At 41.9% G+C, this 16905-nt stretch overlaps 1 protein-coding gene across 1 annotated transcript; it reads left to right on the top strand.

The window, feature by feature from the left end:
• The first annotated feature begins 563 nt into the window (after positions 1-563).
• Positions 564-13459, top strand: LOC127687993 (zinc finger protein 512-like). Its single transcript, XM_052186753.1, has 5 exons — positions 564-771; positions 4331-4367; positions 12098-12140; positions 12719-12770; positions 13361-13459. The coding sequence occupies exons 1-4, from the start codon at positions 564-566 to the stop codon at positions 12722-12724; spliced, it is 294 nt and encodes a 97-aa protein (XP_052042713.1). The 3' UTR covers positions 12725-12770; positions 13361-13459.
• Positions 13460-16905: the final 3446 nt, after the last annotated feature.

The raw sequence follows: 16905 nt of genomic DNA, 5'->3' as shown, positions 1-16905 counted from the left end.
TGTTCCTAAACTATGTAAGTTAAGGGTTGTGTTGTGTAAGTAGGACAGGATGCCATCTCAGTGTTGGGAACAGAGGGGGAGGAGGAGGGGGAAGGAGGAGGAGGGAGAGGTAGGGGAAGGGGAAAGAGGCGGAGGACAGTGTCAGTGTAGAATCCACAGACTATCCTTTGTGCTGAGAAACCTTTAGATTATGGTCCTTCTATCAGAGAAAGGACAGATGGGTACACGTGATTCTACTTCCAAGGAGCCTTATCACTTTGCCTACTCTCTTTTCTCAGAGTAGTCTGGGAAGGTCTGGGCTGCAGAGGGATCACTTGTGTAGCCTGTTTACTCTGACGGACCTGGGTTTAAGAAGAATTGTATATACCGTGTTGAATTGACTTGTAAAGGTTAGTATGTTTTAACCCATGTGCTGTTTTTGTGTGCATTTGATTTCATTTTATTTTTTGCTTTTTGTAAACAAAACAAGTCTTCATAACTTTGCACAATTTTTTAACTTGGTTGTGTTTTTACAATGTAAGAATAAGTAATAGATAATGTCTCCAGCTTCTCCTCTGTGGTACATGTGTCTGTGTTGTGTCAGTAATAGGACCCAGTGCTCCATAAAGGATAATAGCTTCCAGTGCACTATCCCTCATGAGGACTCCCTGAGTGGTTCGTCATCTGCCTCCTCATGTGAACCAGTGACTGACTTCCCTGCAACCTTCCGAAAGTCTACCTACTGGATTAAGATGAGAAGAATCAAGCCTGCTGCCACTTCACAGGTTGAAGGTATCCATTTCAGATTCTCAGTTCTGAGACAAGAGAGTGTATCTCATGTGCTTGGTGTTTTGGTGTGGTGTGGCTCCTTATCAGTAGTGATTAGATGAGATTTTGTTTGACACAGGGCTTTCACCATGTGGCTCTGGCTGGCTTCACACTCAGTATCTGGTTCACACAAGCATTGGATGTATTATGAACTCCTGCATGGGCCTCCAGTGTTTGGGAGCTACACTACGACCAACCTGAATAAGCAGATGTGAAGGAGTCAGGCTATCACACACTGTTGCCTTCGTGACTCTCCCTTTGTCAGCTCTACCAATCCTACCCAGTGGCAGCCTTCTTCTCCATGGCATTTGACCTTCTTTTTCTTACTCTTATGTTTTCCTCTGATTTTGAGGATGTGAGGACTGGGTAACAGGTTATCGTGGCAATGTATGCCAGAGGGTCACAGTCAGTGATTGATCCACAGGTGTCTTTGTTGAGTTCTGGTTCTGTAGATATAAATCATAGTCAAGAGACGTGTTTAGGCATATGGAAGATCTGATGGTTTCTGAGGAAAGACAATCTACAGGGAAAAGGGAGACTCCATAGGTTAGGATCTGTTCACACCAAGTTTCTCCAAGTTGTTCTGCGAGGGTACATTTTTTAGTGATTCATGCCTTGTGGTGCTATGACAAGGTTTGGAAGGCATTTATAGACTGCTTTGTTGTTGTGTGGAATGTCAGGCACAGGTGAAAAGGAAAAGGAGAAGGCCAAAGGAAAGAGGAAAGTCAAGCAGGAAGAAGATGAAGACTACAGTGAGCTTCTGCAAAAGAAGCACAAGATGTACGGTAGGGTCCTGCGCTGTCTGGGAGACTGAGCTTCACTCTTTAAGCTGGAGGTAGAAAGCCTTTGCTTTGTTGGCTTGATTGACTTTGGAATCCCTAGAATTTGGTGAGGGGATGACTTTTACCGGCTTTCTTATTCCTTTTCAGTCAGTCCTGTGTGAAAGGAAGGTCAGGAGGTTGAGGGAGTGGGGCCTAGTCTACTAAAGAGAAGGGGAAGGTGATTTGGGAAGTTGATGTGTTTCAGGTTTCTGAGTTTGCATCTTATGCGGGAAGGAAGCAGCGGCCTAAAGCTCAGCCTCACCCCAAAGCCCAGGCTCGTAGGGTTCGGAAGGAGCCGCCAGTCTATGCAGCAGGTACTCTTCTCTTTGAATATGCGTGTTATTTCTGTGAGGGTTGATGTACCAGATGAGGCTGTCACCTATTTCTCCCTCTTTCTTACCTCCCTTCTCTCTCTGTCTCTGTGAGAAATTGAACTGAGCCCTTCATTCCTGATGGGGAGGCATCGACCACCAAGCCTCACCTGCTGTTCATGGAAGCAGCAGCTGCTGCTGGTTTGGAGGTCACACAGGCTTAAATTTTGGCCCTGTGTGCCTTCTGAGCTGCCTAGGGCTGTCCCTTACAGTCCTCGATTTCCTTGTATGTAGACAGGAAATATTATATCGATGAAATTTAAATGACAAAAACATTTAGCATCATCTCAGGCACATAGAAAAAAATTTCAGACAGCAATTTTGCATATCTAAGTATGTTTTTCTTACATCATGATCTGAAAAGTTGCCCCCCAGTTCTGACTCACTCCATGGGACTTGAGAGTGAGCCTCAGATGGGTTTTTTTTGGGGGGGGGAGAAATGGACAGAGGTTTCTGAAACTGTGCAGTGAATAGAAACAAGTTATTTTTGAAAGTCTTTTACTGCAAGAATGTATTCAATATTTTCCCTCAATTGTAGACTTAAGTTTTTTGTTTCTGAAGAATTCTACAGATTACAGTGTCCCATTCTTTCCACTGTAGGCAGTGTGGAGGAAAAGTGGTACTTAGATATCTTGGATAAAACAGTGTGTCCTGTCCTACCTGCCAGGCAGTGGGGGAGGAAGCCTACAGAGACTTTAGAGAAACATGTGGAAAACTGCAAGCAGGTTAGCTATTTTGTGGCACTTCCTGACTGTTAGGAATTTTCTCTATTGGTGCAGTGATAGGACTCTTGGTTAGAACTCAGAGGGCTCTGGGTTCGGTCTCCAGCAACATGGTGCTCTAAAATGGATCCTGACACTGGTGGGAGAATATGAGATGCAAATGAAAGTAGGAATCAATGTACCAATGTTTGCATTTTCTTGAGATAGGGTTTATGGAGCTCAAGCTGGCTTTGAATTTGCAATGAAGCCAAGGATGCCCTTTGATTCTGGATGCTCCACCTCCCATTTTAATCTCATGGTCTTGACAAGTGTACTGAAGTCATATAAGATGTGAAGAGTGGGGCTGAAGAGATGGCTCAATGGTTAGTGCACAGGCTGCTCTTGCAAAGGGCTAGTGCTGAGTTACAGCACCCACATAGCCTCTCAAAACTGTCCCTAACTCCAGTTTTTGGGGGATCTGATGCTGTCTTGTGAATGTCTTGGGCACGCATGCGGTATACAAACATACATCCAGGCAAATTATACTTACACATAAAATACATTTTTTAAAAAACGAGTGAGATAACCCAGACTCAAAAGATGAATCATGGTATGCACTCACTAATAAGTGGATATTAACCTAGAAAACTGGAATACCCAAATCATAATCCACACATCAAATGAGGTACAAGAAGAATGGGGGAGTGGCCCCTTGTTCTGGAAAGACTCAGTGAAGCAATATAGGGCAAAACCAGAACAGGGAAGTGGGAAGGGGTAGTTGGGAAAACGGGGAGGGAAGGGGGCTGATGGGACTTTCGGGGAGTGGGGGTCTAGAAAAGGGGAATTCATTTGAAATGTAAATAAAAAATATATCGAAGAAAAAAAAAGAAAAAAAAAGCTGTTATGGATAGATGAGAAAGGGTAAGAGGTATTTGCTGAACTATTATTGTAGCTTCTTTGGTAACTCCAAAATATAGTATAGATAAACTTGGCAGTAAGAGAGTAGGTCCTAGGATAAGGTGTTCCTCTAAGGTTACTACTCAATTTGATGCATTCAGGTCAACAGGAACTAGGGAATATGGAGACCCATGAACTTTGAGAACTAAGCACCTCAGAGCATATGAGCATGTCCACTCCAACTGTTCTGTCTCTAATTCTACTTCTAACCAGAAGTTTGAAATGTATGGCATGGGACCTAATCCAAGTATAGGATAGTGGCCAGCTCCAGAGAAGATGTGAATTGGAACAGGCCATTTTGAAAGACTTTGAAACTTTGCCTCATCACTTCTTCCTTAATGTCACTTTATCAAGCTGGACCTCGGAAGATTCATAGCTGGATTCTTCCTTGAGATTTGGGATATAAGGGATCTGAGAGCTAGGGGTAGCCCCAGGGAAGGGCAGTGGCTGAAATGTACAATGACTGGCCTTACCTTGAAGTACCTATTATGATATCATAATGGTGCCATTCTGGAGACAGAGACTCTTTAGTTGAGTTGAGTTTAGTTAGTTAGTTAAAGCAATGTGCTTGAGTAATGGAGCCAAGTTGGGGGATGGATATCCCACTGCTGGGCCATTTCAAGATTAGTCTAATTAGTTTCATGATTGGCGCTATCTGTGTGTTGTTTTCTAGGTATAGGAGCCAGACAAAGGCGGCGGCCAAGACAAAGGTATGTGATAGCCACTTTCTCTCAAAACCCACTTCTCTCTGTGCTGAACCCCTATAGGTTTTTAGAAATGCTGAGCCTCTGGGCCATCTGAGGGAATGAGCAGAGGGTAGGGGGAGTTGAGGTAATACCCATAGATGTCTTTCTATTAATTCAGTTTGAGAAGCTTTAGGCCGGGCATGGTGGTGCACACCTTTGATGTCAGTACTTTGGAGGCAGAGGCAGGAGGAACTTTCTGAGTTCAAAGTCATCCTAGTCCACATAGTAAGTTCCAGGAGAGCAAGGACTACTCTCTCAAAAAAGCCAAGAAAAGAAGAGCAAGAGAGAAGAACAGAAAGAAGAGGAAGAGCAGGTAGAACAAGGAATAGGAAAGAAAGAAAAAGGAGGAAGAGAAGGAGAGAGAGGTCAAGAGGAAGAGGTGGTAATAGTAGTAGTAACTTTAGTATCATATTATCAAAAAGGAAGAACGTACAAGATATTAAAGAAGTGCTGCCTAGAAACTTGAGCTAGGGGAGACAGTCAGACTGACATACATAGAACTTTTTGGGGAAAGAATGTGATAAGAGTTGAGAAATGGATATTGTCCATCACATGGGAGGCAGAAGGCCGATGGAGCCAGTTTGGAAAGAAAGATTTATACTCATAGGACAAGACAATGAAGGTCTTGGGACATTAATTACAACTTTGTGGGTGGGTGGAAATTTTTATTTTCAACAGAAGAAAAATTGTTCGCAGACATGGTGCACATGGTGAATGTTAGTAAGCACTGATGGTCTTCTTGAGGACCTGGTAGGTCATGCCTCCAGTCTGAGTTTCCTGTCCTCTGACACACACACACACACACACACACACACGACAAGAAACTGTGGCCAAGAAATTGATTCTCACAGCTCTTCTGAAATTCATAGACAAACTCAGGTAAAAGTTAGTGTCATTGTCCTGAGTCCAAAAGATGCAGCAAAGGGCAGGCTAGAGAAATGGTTACACCTTTTGTGCTTCACTCCTGTGGAAGAAGTCTTTTCTCTTCAGGAGTTCTGATCTCTGCTATTAAAGCCTTCAGCTGATTGGGTGATGGCTACTCACAGTATGGAAAGCAATATGCTTTAAAGTGTACTGATTCTAAATGTTAGTCATATGTAAGAATTACTGTCAAAGAAATGTTCTAGGCTAATATATGACCAAACCACTGGGTTCCATAGCCTAGCCAAGTTGACATATGATTAACCATTACAATTCTTTCTCTTCTCTAAGTTCATTTGTAAAATTGTGTGTTTGTGTGGGAGAATTGGAACACAAGTGCCTGCAGAAGCCAGAGGTGCTTGGATCACCCTGGAGCTAGAATTCCAGGGTATCATGAACCATCTGACATAGATGCTAAGAACTGAACCCAGCTCCTCTGCAAGTGCAGTATGTGCAGCTGAACCATCCTCCCATGCCCTTCTCCTCTTTCTCCTCCTTCTCTTCCTCTTTCTCTTCCTCTTTTTGTATTTCCCCCTGCTCTTACTCCTTCTCCTTCTTAGTTTGTAGAGTTTCATTACTTTAGTTCTTACATTTATGTTTTTTACTTTATCTCAATTTTGTTTTTAAATATGATATGAAGTAAGGCCCAACTTCACTCATCAACAAGTGGCCTTCCAGTGTCCCAAAACCATTTATTAAAGCTTTTGTTTTGTTTTGTTTTGTTTTGTTTGCATTGAATGGTCTCAGTGTCTGTGTAGAGAAGCAGTTGATTTTTAGTGTTAGCTTTCATTGATCCTAAAGGTCTGTTCTTATGCTAGTTTCATGACTATTTTTGATTACTGTAAAACCATTTGTACATGGTTTTAAAAATAGAAACTGAGTCATTTAACTATGCTTTTTCAAGAATAATTTTTGGCTCCTGGGGGACCTTTGTGATTCCTTTAAATGGTCCCTCCGTCCACCATGGCAGGGGAAGAAGCCACAGCATAGGGGCTCAGGGTAGCGATTCAGGTGCCATCCACAGTAAAGAAGCAGAGAGAAGGAACAAGTTCAAGCTGCTCTTCTCTTTCCCTAGGGACACAGTCTAGGATCCCAGTCATAGCTTGGCGCCACCCAGAGGTGCCTCAGGATGGTTATCCAGACACTTCCCTACAGACATGCTCAGAGGCTCATCTCCAGATGATTCTAGATTTTGTCAAGTTGACATTTGTCATCACAGTACTGGCATTGTTTTCTTGCTGCTATGTGGAGCTCTCCTCAATTAAACTGTCATATTGTCATATGGAAATGAACTTGGTTCAGAGCTGGGTGTTTGTTTTGGGACAGACTCTCTCTTTGTAGCTCTGGGTCTCCTGGAACTAGTATTTAGACCAGGCTGGACTTCAGTGCACAGAAATCCTCTCCCTCCTGATATTTCAGAGCCTTTTAAAAACATTTTAATTCCACCTGCCTGTTTTTGTTATTAACCATGGTTGTGTAGCTGTTTTTGCTTTTGGTCCTACAAGTCTCTCTCTCTTCTTATTCTCCATTGAGAAAGCTTCAAGGTAGACTTGAACTCGAGGTGGATTGACATTTTTTATATTAAAATCATCCCAGCCAAGAGCCTGAAATATCTTTCCAATTATGCATATTATCATCAATCTCCTGTGTTAAATATTTATGGTTTTATATATGAAGGTCTTCTGTATTATTAATCCAATACTTTGATATTTTATGATCTTTATTAATATAAAAATATATTTTATGACTTTAAGGGTTATAGAGTTTTTACTGAGGTAAAAGTGATGTGTGTGTGTGTGTGTGTGTGTGTGTGTGTGTGTGTGTTTTGTTTTAGTTTTTGAGATAGGATCTTGCTTTATATCTCCAGCTAAGCTGGTGCTCACTACGAAGATTATCTCAAACCAGTAACAATCCTCTTCCTTACTTCAAGTGTTGGTATTACAGGCATGTGCTACTAGAATCAGTGGCTGTTCATATTCATAAGTTGTTTTAGATTTGTAAATTTAGGGAAGTATGCACATATCTATATGTATATAGACAGAGAGAGAGAGAGAGAGAGAGAGAGAGAGAGAGAGAATGAATAATATATTATAGCTGCATTCAAAGAAGCCAAGACAAAAGAGAGGTCTTGGTCTGTCCTGGAACTCACTCTGTAGATCAGTCTGGCCTCGAACTCAGAAATCCACTTGCATCTGCCTCCAGAGTGCTGGGATTAAAGGCATGTGCAACCACTGCTCAGCCAATAGAGAGATCTTAAAGGCAAAGAGTGAAAGGGACTGGAGAGCTGTCTCAGAGGTTAAGAGCACTGGCTGCTCTTCTAAAGGACCTGGGTTCCATTCCCAGCACCCACACAACAGTTCACAGTTGCCTGTAACTCCTGTTCCAAGGAATTCAACTCTTTCCTACAGGCATACATGCAAGCATAACATACATTCACTTAAAATAAAAACAAATGAAAACTTTATAAAAGAGTATATATTTTTAAAAAAGGAGAAATTTGTGTAGGCTATTTGGACTCAAAGATCTGAAGCATGAGTTTGCATCAGTATATTGGTTGAAGGGCTGTCACTAGGCAGATAACCTGTGGGCTATAAGGTTGCCATTTTAGAGCACACAAAGATAAACCTGTAGAATGTGTGTATGTACTGAGGCATACAACACACATGCAATTCATGAAGAACAGTGGTTCTCAACTTTGCTAATGCTACAACACTTTAATATAGTTCCTCATGCTGTGGTGACCCCCAACCATAAAATTATTTTCATAGCTACTTCATAACTGTAATCTTGCTACTGTTATGAATAATAATGTAAATAAACTCTGTTTTTTGATCATCTTAGGTGACCCCTGTAAAATGGTCCTTTGACACCCAACAGAGTAGTGACCTATGGAATCAGAACCACTGATGTAGAAGGACTCTCTTGTGGTGCATGTGTTCTTTGGAAGTGTATTCATCTCCAGCAGTTAGGAGTGACTGCTCTTCTTGCCTCAGATATTGAGTGTAGCAAGACCAATTTTATCTCTGTGTCAGCACAGACACTGTGTGTCCTTTGAGCATGTGGCACTCTAAGATTCTTGATTTTTTAATGAGGTCTTTATATGGGACATTTCTTTGCCCCAACACATTTGCCAACCCATTTTTTTTTAAGAGTTGACTTAGGACCTCGAAGTAGCCTGAGTTTTCACTGTTGCTTTTCAGCTTTTTCCCTTTAGGAAGTCTCTCTCTCTCTCTCTCTCTCTCTCTCTCTCTCTCTCTCTCTCTCTCTCTCTCTCTCTCTCTCTCTCTCTCTCTCTCCCCTTTTCTCTTTCTCTCTTTATGCTAATCAAGTTATCCAGAACCTGTAAAATTAAAAGGACTTCTTTGAGATCCTATATGTCATAACTCAGGAAACATTGGTTCAGGAACCTGTGAATCCATGTTCTAAGGAAAGCAGGAGAAAGTGGGGCTTTGCATGAGCAAGCAGTTCTGGCTGTGAAGTGCTGAGAGGAACAGGATCCACATGACCAATGGAAAACAAAAGAAAAGAATCTACATATCTGGTAAAATGCTCATGAAACAGGAGCCAAATACCTATAGATGTGTGCCCCTAGTCTCTAGTCACCTGGTCTATCCACTGTTTATTTCAAACGTCCACAGCACAGGGTGGAGGTGGCCAAGCTCCCTAAGCAGCAACATGGGCCAAGAAGAGCTTCCATCAGTAGCATCCTGGGCTCAATTGTGAAAAGCATTCAGCTTAGCTTTCTTTGTAACCTTCTTTTCACAGAGGATAAACTACATTCCAGGCACATGCCATGCTCTATCCAGTATCTGTAGGTATTTCACCATGAGGGTGTTTCCAGATTACTTACATGTGTGATATTTGTAGATCGTGTGGAGATACAGATACAGAAGGCACATTGGTAGACATATTAACTGGTATTTCAACACCAGTTTTCTTTTGCTTTGTATCTTAATGGGCTCACCATGAACATAGATTTATACATAATGCATGATTAAGCATAAAATAAGCTCAAAACTATCAAAACTACCACCAGACATACGTAGCTCTGTGGTAAACTGGGTTACTAAATCATAGACATATTCACCAAATGCCCCAGAATTGTTGGCTAGGCTCTTTAGACATTGATGCCCTGAGGAAGGAGTACATATTTGACTCATTTTAATGGTGACAAATGTCATTAATGCCCTTAACCTGACTGTGGGCATCACTGCAAAGTCCTATGAGTTTACTATTTGCTAGGAAGACCTTATGGAATAGAATGGAACTCCTACCACTAAGCTTCCCCTGCTTCTCACCTTCTCAGCACCATCTCCCACAGCTGAGCAAAAGTGCACTTGCAAATGGTTACAGGGCTCCAGACTTTAGCACAGCTGACTCCATGATGGAAGTGCCTTTCAGACTGTAAATCTCAGCACATAGTCAGCACCACCTGCCACAGGTAAAACAACGGCCCAATCCATCAAAGTCCATAGTTTTGGGACCCTCAAAATGGACTAGCCTCACTTTTTGGCTTCTGCTTCTGGTTAACCATTATTGTTAATTTATGTCAACCCAGAACATGGTTTTTGTGCTTAAGAGGTCACTCTGAAAAAGGCTTGTGGATACACTGGAATCCTGAACATCCATTGTAGTTGCTGAGTGGCTAATAAAGACATGCCGGTGGCTAAAAGCCATGTCCATCCAGTCTTCTCTGGTGAATGCCCCACAATACAAGTTCCATATGCCTTTTTCAGTGGTGTTTTATTTGCTTATAATGCACTTTTTCGCCTAGAAATCAGCTGACTCTCTGATCTGTTGCTCAAATAGAAATTTATGGAGTATTCTTTCATTCTGTTTAAGGAAATTAATCAAGTTCTTCTGAGTTCAGTGATGCATTTCTATTACATTTACCACACTGAAAAAAATTGTGTGTGTGTGTGTGTGCATGTGTCATGGGGCACAGAGAAGTAGAAGGCAACCTATAAGAGTCAGTTCTTTCCATCTACCTTGAAAACCATAGCAGGTAAATGTCAGTTGGCAAGGCTTGGCACCAGGTACCTGTACCCACTGAGCCATTTTGCTGGCTCCCACATAGTATCTTATCTGTTTAGGTGGCTGTTTTCCTTACTAATGCTTGGCTCTAGAGTAAAGGGGGCATATTTATCTTTAGTCTCAGTATGCCACATAATAATCTAGAATTTAATTTTTGAAGACACTGAATAACATGTATGCATGTGTGCATGCATGCACAAATGCCATGGCATGCACATGGAGGGAAGTGAAAGGACTGGTGAAAACTGCTTCTCTCCTTTTACTACAAGAGCTCCAGACAACCCAGGTCTTTGGGCATGGTGTGTAGCACCTTTGCCTACAATGCCATCTTGGGGCTTCCTTATTATATATAATAAGTTATTCATTAATAAATTAGAATCTAATGACATAATTGCACATTTTTCAAGATGATTACATATGATTAAAACATATTAATAACCCACAGGGAAGATGAGATGTATTGTCAATAAAATCTCCAATCTATAACATAAACCTAACTTTCTTTTTTTTTCTTTATTTTTTTAATTTTTTTTATTCGATATAATTTATTTACATTTCAAATGATTTCCACTTTTCTAGCCCCCCCACTCCCCGAAAGTCCCGTAAGCCCCCTTCTCTTCCCCTGTCCTCCCATCCACCCCTTCCCACTTCCCCGTTCTGGTTTTGCTGAATACTGTTTCACTGAGTCTTTCCAGAACCAGGGGCCACTCCTCCTTTCTTCTTGTACCTCATTTGATGTGTGGATTATGTTTTGGGTATTCCAGTTTTCTAGGTTAATATCCACTTATTAGTGAGTGCATACCATGATTCACCTTTTGAGTCTGGGTTACCTCACTGAGTATGATATTCTCTAGCTCCATCCATTTGCCTAAGAATTTCATGAATTCATTGTTTCTAATGGCTGAATAGTACTCCATTGTGTAGATATACCACATTTTTTGCATCCACTCTTCTGTTGAGGGATACCTGGGTTCTTTCCAGCATCTGGCAATTATAAATAGGGCTGCTATGAACATAGTAGAACATGTATCCTTATTACATGGTGAGGAGTCTTCTGGGTATATGCCCAGGAGTGGTATAGCAGGATCTTCTGGAAGTGAGGTGCCCAGTTTTCGGAGGAACCGCCAGACTGATTTCCAGAGTGGTTGTACCAATTTGCAACCCCACCAGCAGTGGAGGAGTGTTCCTCTTTCTCCACACCCTCTCCAACACCTGCTGTCTCCTGAATTTTTAATCTTAGCCATTCTGACTGGTGTAAGATGAAATCTTAGGGTTGTTTTGATTTGCATTTCCCTAATGACTAATGAAGTTGAGCATTTTTTAAGATGCTTCTCCGCCATCCGAAGTTCTTCAGGTGAGAATTCTTTGTTTAACTCTGTACCCCATTTTTTAATAGGGTTGTTTGGTTTTCTGGAGTCTAACTTCTTGAGTTCTTTATATATATTGGATATTAGCCCTCTATCTGATGTAGGATTGGTGAAGATCTTTTCCCAATTTGTTGGGTGCTGATTTGTCCTCTTGATGGTGTCATTTGCCTTACAGAAACTTTGTAATTTTATAAGGTCCCATTTGTCAATTCTTGCTCTTAGAGCATACGCTATTGGTGTTCTGTTCAGAAACTTTCTCCCTGTACCGATGTCCTCAAGGGTCTTCCCCAGTTTCTTTTCTATTAGCTTCAGAGTGTCTGGCTTTATGTGGAGAAACCTAAGTTTCTTGTTTCTTTCTGTGTGTTTCTCTAGGCTTCAAAGCAACAGGTTCTTGAAGATATCAGGAAAATCAAAGGTCAGAATTACTCTATCCCTTATTGTTAGCTCAAGCTGCTGTGTTTCTGCTTTAAGACACTGATCGTTGACAGCATGTGAAAGAAAATTGAAAATGAGGGTGTGACTAGAGTAAAGCCATCTTTCTAACATCTTCACTTGCAAAGTCATGCATACAGCCCCATAACTCCTGCATGGTCCCTTTCCCATGTCCCATATATTTTCATGGAAACTCAAAGTCCTGGAAAGAAACTCACTGGGTCAGGAGACTGGACAAAGAATAACTACTAAGAGTTTGTTGCCTTTAGTCCTCTACTATGTATTCTGGGCAAACATCTTTAAAGGAAGAGATGTATCAGGCTCTCTGTGTCTCCCACTGTTATGTTCCCATTCCCATGCTTCTAGTGGAGGCACTTCTGGTCCATGATGAAGAAAGCAGAGAATATGAACATTTAAAACTTGCTAGCTGTGCCCTGCTACTAATTAGCTCCATGGCAGGCATGACTCTATCTTTGCCCTCATGATTATTGAATGAAAGGGATTCTTTTACATTGTATCAGTAGTTACTATGCTAAGTAGTTTCTTTACTCCTATTACCAGCTTTAGAATTGGAAGAATCCAAGAAGTATGCCACAGCAAGTGATCTGGCATGGTAAGCAGAGTCTGTCTTCAGACTGTCCTAAGATTGTTTCACATCAACTTGATACAAGCTAGCCTCATTTTAGAAGAGGAAGCCTCAACTGCTCCTTCCAGATTGCCCTGTGGGCAAGCCTGTGGTGCATTTCCTTAATTGATGATCAATGATTGTGGGAAAGTCCAGCTCACTGTGGGTGGTGCCACTCCAGGCTGGTGGTCATAGGTGACATAAGTAGTCAGGGTGAGAAAACCATGAAAACAAGGCAGTAAGCAGAGCCTCTGCATCAGCTCCTGCCTCACGGATCCTGCCCTGAGTTCCTACCCTGACTTCCCTCCACAATGGAGTATGACTTGAAAGTTGGTCGGTGAAACTAACCCTTTACCTGTAAGAATTTTCTAGTCATGTGGTTTCATCACAACACTAGAACCCCTCACTAAGACATAGCCTTAATTGTAAGTGCTAGAAGTATAAAATACCTGATACTCTTACATCATTTACTATGAGAGTAATTGTCTCATTCCTAAATCAGTTTTCTATTCTTATTAGTTAACTTACTGATACTTTGATATCACTTCAGTTCCACTGACCTAACCTGCTGTGTTCAGTATTCCAGGACGTCGTCGTCGTAAGGACCAAACCCAGGACTGTATATTATGCTCAATCGATAGAAGCTTTAAAAATATCTTTCAACATCTGGAAAATGCAAGGTCAGGAAACAGAGTTTCTGGGTAGGGGGTAGAGAAATATTTAAAATCAAAGGAAGGAAAGAGAGTAAAGGGGATATTTCAGTCAGAAAGAACCATTTTTTGAAATTTATTTATATTTTACATGTATGCCTGTTTTGCATGTATGACTATCTGTGCCCCACATGCATGCCTGGTGCCCTCAGATGCAGAATGGAGTATATGATCTCTTGGTACTAGAGATACTGATGTTTGTGAACCACCATGTGGGTGCTGAGAATCAAACTTGCATCTTCTGGAAGAGAAGTCACTGCTCTTAAGTACTGAACCATCTAACCCCCAAAACAGTGAAGTTTTTTTTAATTAAAAATACATTTATTCATTTTTAGCATTTCTCTTTTTTATGCATGTGTACACATGTATGCCACATGTATGTAGAGGTCAGAGGGCAAGCCACAGGTGTCAGTTCTCTTCTAACATGCAGATCTTAAGGGCTGAACTGAACTGAGGTCATCCAGCTTAATGGGTATTGAAAATTGGATGTCATTTTTTGGAACCATCCATCTTGTTCTTTGAAATAAAGTGTCTCAGTGGGACAGTGAGCCCCAGGGACGTGCTTGTCTCCTCTTCTCCAGCACTGGGACACCATGCATTCTGTTATCGTGTGTGATCTGGGGATAGGGCCCAGCTTCTCTACTTGTATGGCATTCACTTCACTGACTCATCTCCCTTGCTCCTGGTGGAGGGATTCTTTACAATAACTGATGCCCAAGGAAGCAACCCCTTTTCCACCCTCTCCTTCCTTACACCAGAACTATGTTAGACTTGAAATGATCACTTTCTTTCTTTGTCCTAATTTTCTCACTACTGATTCCAAAGACAACGAAAAAATATTCTCTCTGCTTTTCAGCTCAGCACTTAAATACCTGAATTCATCAGAATCAAAGTATATGTCTTCTTCCTCTATCTCTGACACTGGGACTCTGGAGTTTGGGAAACATTCCACTAGTTACAGCATCTCCTCTGAATCAGACTCTGTAGAGCTGACACCACAGGTACCATGTTCAGCCATAGAGAACAGAAAGGTCACTCCAATGGCATTGCTTCAGGTCATGGATTCAATGGGAATAAACCCAGATTCCCATTCAGAGGTAACAGACTCTGTAGAGCTGACACCCAAGGTACCATGTTCAGCCACAGACAGCAAAAAGGACACTCCGATGGAATTGCTTCAGGTCATGGATTCAATGGGAATTATCCCAGATTTACATTCGGAGGATACAGGCTCCATAGAGCTGACACCCAAGGTACCATGTTCAGCCACAAACAGCCGAAAGATCACTCTGATGGCATTGCCTCAGGTCATGGAGTCAATGGGAATTATCCCAGATTTACATTCGGAGGATACAGACTCTGTAGAGCTGACATCCAAGGTACCATGTTCAGCCACAAACAGCCGAAAGATCACTCCGATGGCATTGCCTCAGGTCATGGAGTCAATGGGAATTATCCCAGCTTTACATTCGGAGGATACAGACTCTGTAGAACTGACACCCAAGGTACCATATTCAGCCACAAACAGCACAAAGATCACTCAGATGGCATTGCTTCAAGTCATGGAGTCAATGGGAATTATCCCAGATTCACTTTCAGAGGATACAGACTCTATGGGAAAAGCACAAGATAAGACTAACTTATCACAGCCATCAAACCAAGCTGAAACAGTGAGTATACCTCCCAAGTCATCAAACCCAGTAGCAAGTCCTCAACATCAAGCAAGAGCATCAAAGAGTATGTCCTCAAGACTAAATCAAATCACAAATACCTCAAACATAAAAATATTGTTTAACGTTGTGGATTCTAGGGAGATAATTAATGAATTATGTTCTTATGTCACAGAATCCACAGAAATAGCCCCAAAGCCACAACACCAAGTCATTGGTGTAGATACATTGGGGCTAGATACATTGCATAAACATCAAGTTGTAGAACCAGCAAAGATGAGTCAAGACCCACGTCATACAGTCTTCAAAGCTGGGGAAAGGCTTCTGCAGCCTCATCATAAAGTCCCAGAAACATTAAACATGGACTCGGGGTCACAGAATCAAGCCACAAAAGAGGTCAGGTTTACTCCTAGCTCTCTTCAACCTTCACAGCCATCATCTAAAGTTCTTGACTCATCGAGGATGATTCCAGAACCACCAGTGCAATCCATAAAGGTAAACTCAAGGGTTCAGCAGTCCCCCACGGGAGTGATCCCACCTTTACAAACTGGTTTGATTGCACCGTCAGTGGCTCACGCCAAAGACTCTCTAGAGTTGCCTTCTGCATCCCAGGTTGAGGTCAGAGACTCCATTGGGATGACACGACATCCAGGCACAAAGAATCTATCATTGATTCCAAAACCACCTCATCAGGTCATGGACCCTTCAGAGTTCACTCCGTGGCACCAAGACATAGACTTCTCAGAGGTGAGTCCAACACAAAGTCACAAGATGACAGAGCCTTTAGAGTTAACCTCTGATACGTGGCCACAATGGAAGAATCCTACAGCGATGACTCCATCACATCATCAAATAACAGAATCTATGACAACAGCCTCAGGGGCCCCAGATCAAGGGACAGTACCTACAGGGATGAGCCAATGGCATCAATTTGCAAATTCTGAAGTCATGCCAGCTACTCCAAAACTTCAAGAAGTGGAGTGTTTGGAGAAAAACAGAACACCACAATCTAAGGTCATGGAGTCAGTAAACATAACAACAGAATTACAGAATGGATATTCAAGACTGCAAGTTATAAAACCTGTGGACATATACAAGGATTTAGCTCCACAAATGGTAGAAAATGGACTACTGACCCCAACGGTGGTATCTACAGATTTGGCCCCAGAACAACAAGAGCAGAGCATACAGTCTGAGGAATTAACCCCAATACCAAAAATACAAACTGAGAAACCTGTCCCATTAGTCCCAGGGTCTCAGCTTCCAGATGAAAAGTCTGCCCAAGGTATAGTTGAACCACAACTCCAAGATGTACAATCTGCTGGGTTGGCCCCAAATCAACAGGTGCAAAATAATAAATCAGAAAATTTGACTACTGTTTCACAGTCTCAAGGTATGGAAGGTGTTCATTCAGCCCTACCACGGGAGGTACTAGAAGATATAAAAATGGTTGCATTGGCCTCAAGACTACCACTTGAAGATATAAAATCTTCAAACTTGGTACCAAAAAACATCTCTGAGAATATTGCCAGTGTGCCACTGCTTGAAGATACAAAGATTACATTGCTAGACTGTAGGAGTTTAATTCCCGAGTCCCTGGTGGAAAGTATGAAAGTTGATGAGTTGACCACACACATTAATGCAGTAAAATCTTCAGATGTGAACCTCATCTTAAGTTCTTTGTCCCCAGATTTTGAAGGGCTGACTGAAAACCAACAAGCCTCAGAAGCACGGGTGACCTCT

This window comes from Apodemus sylvaticus, chromosome 6 (assembly GCF_947179515.1).
Source record: "Apodemus sylvaticus chromosome 6, mApoSyl1.1, whole genome shotgun sequence".
NCBI classification, from domain to species: domain Eukaryota; kingdom Metazoa; phylum Chordata; class Mammalia; order Rodentia; family Muridae; genus Apodemus; species Apodemus sylvaticus.
This window is presented reverse-complemented; position numbering and strand designations above follow the sequence as displayed.

Bases quoted from the DNA above. Each gene is read 5' to 3' on its own strand.
- LOC127687993 (XM_052186753.1), top strand. From the start codon at position 564: ATGTGTCTGTGTTGTGTCAGTAATAGGACCCAGTGCTCCATAAAGGAT. The intron at 772-4,330 runs GTATCCATTTCA...GTTGTTTTCTAG, and splicing joins TGCCACTTCACAGGTTGAAG to GTATAGGAGCCAGACAAAGG. The intron at 4,368-12,097 runs GTATGTGATAGC...GTGTTTCTCTAG, and splicing joins AGGCGGCGGCCAAGACAAAG to GCTTCAAAGCAACAGGTTCT.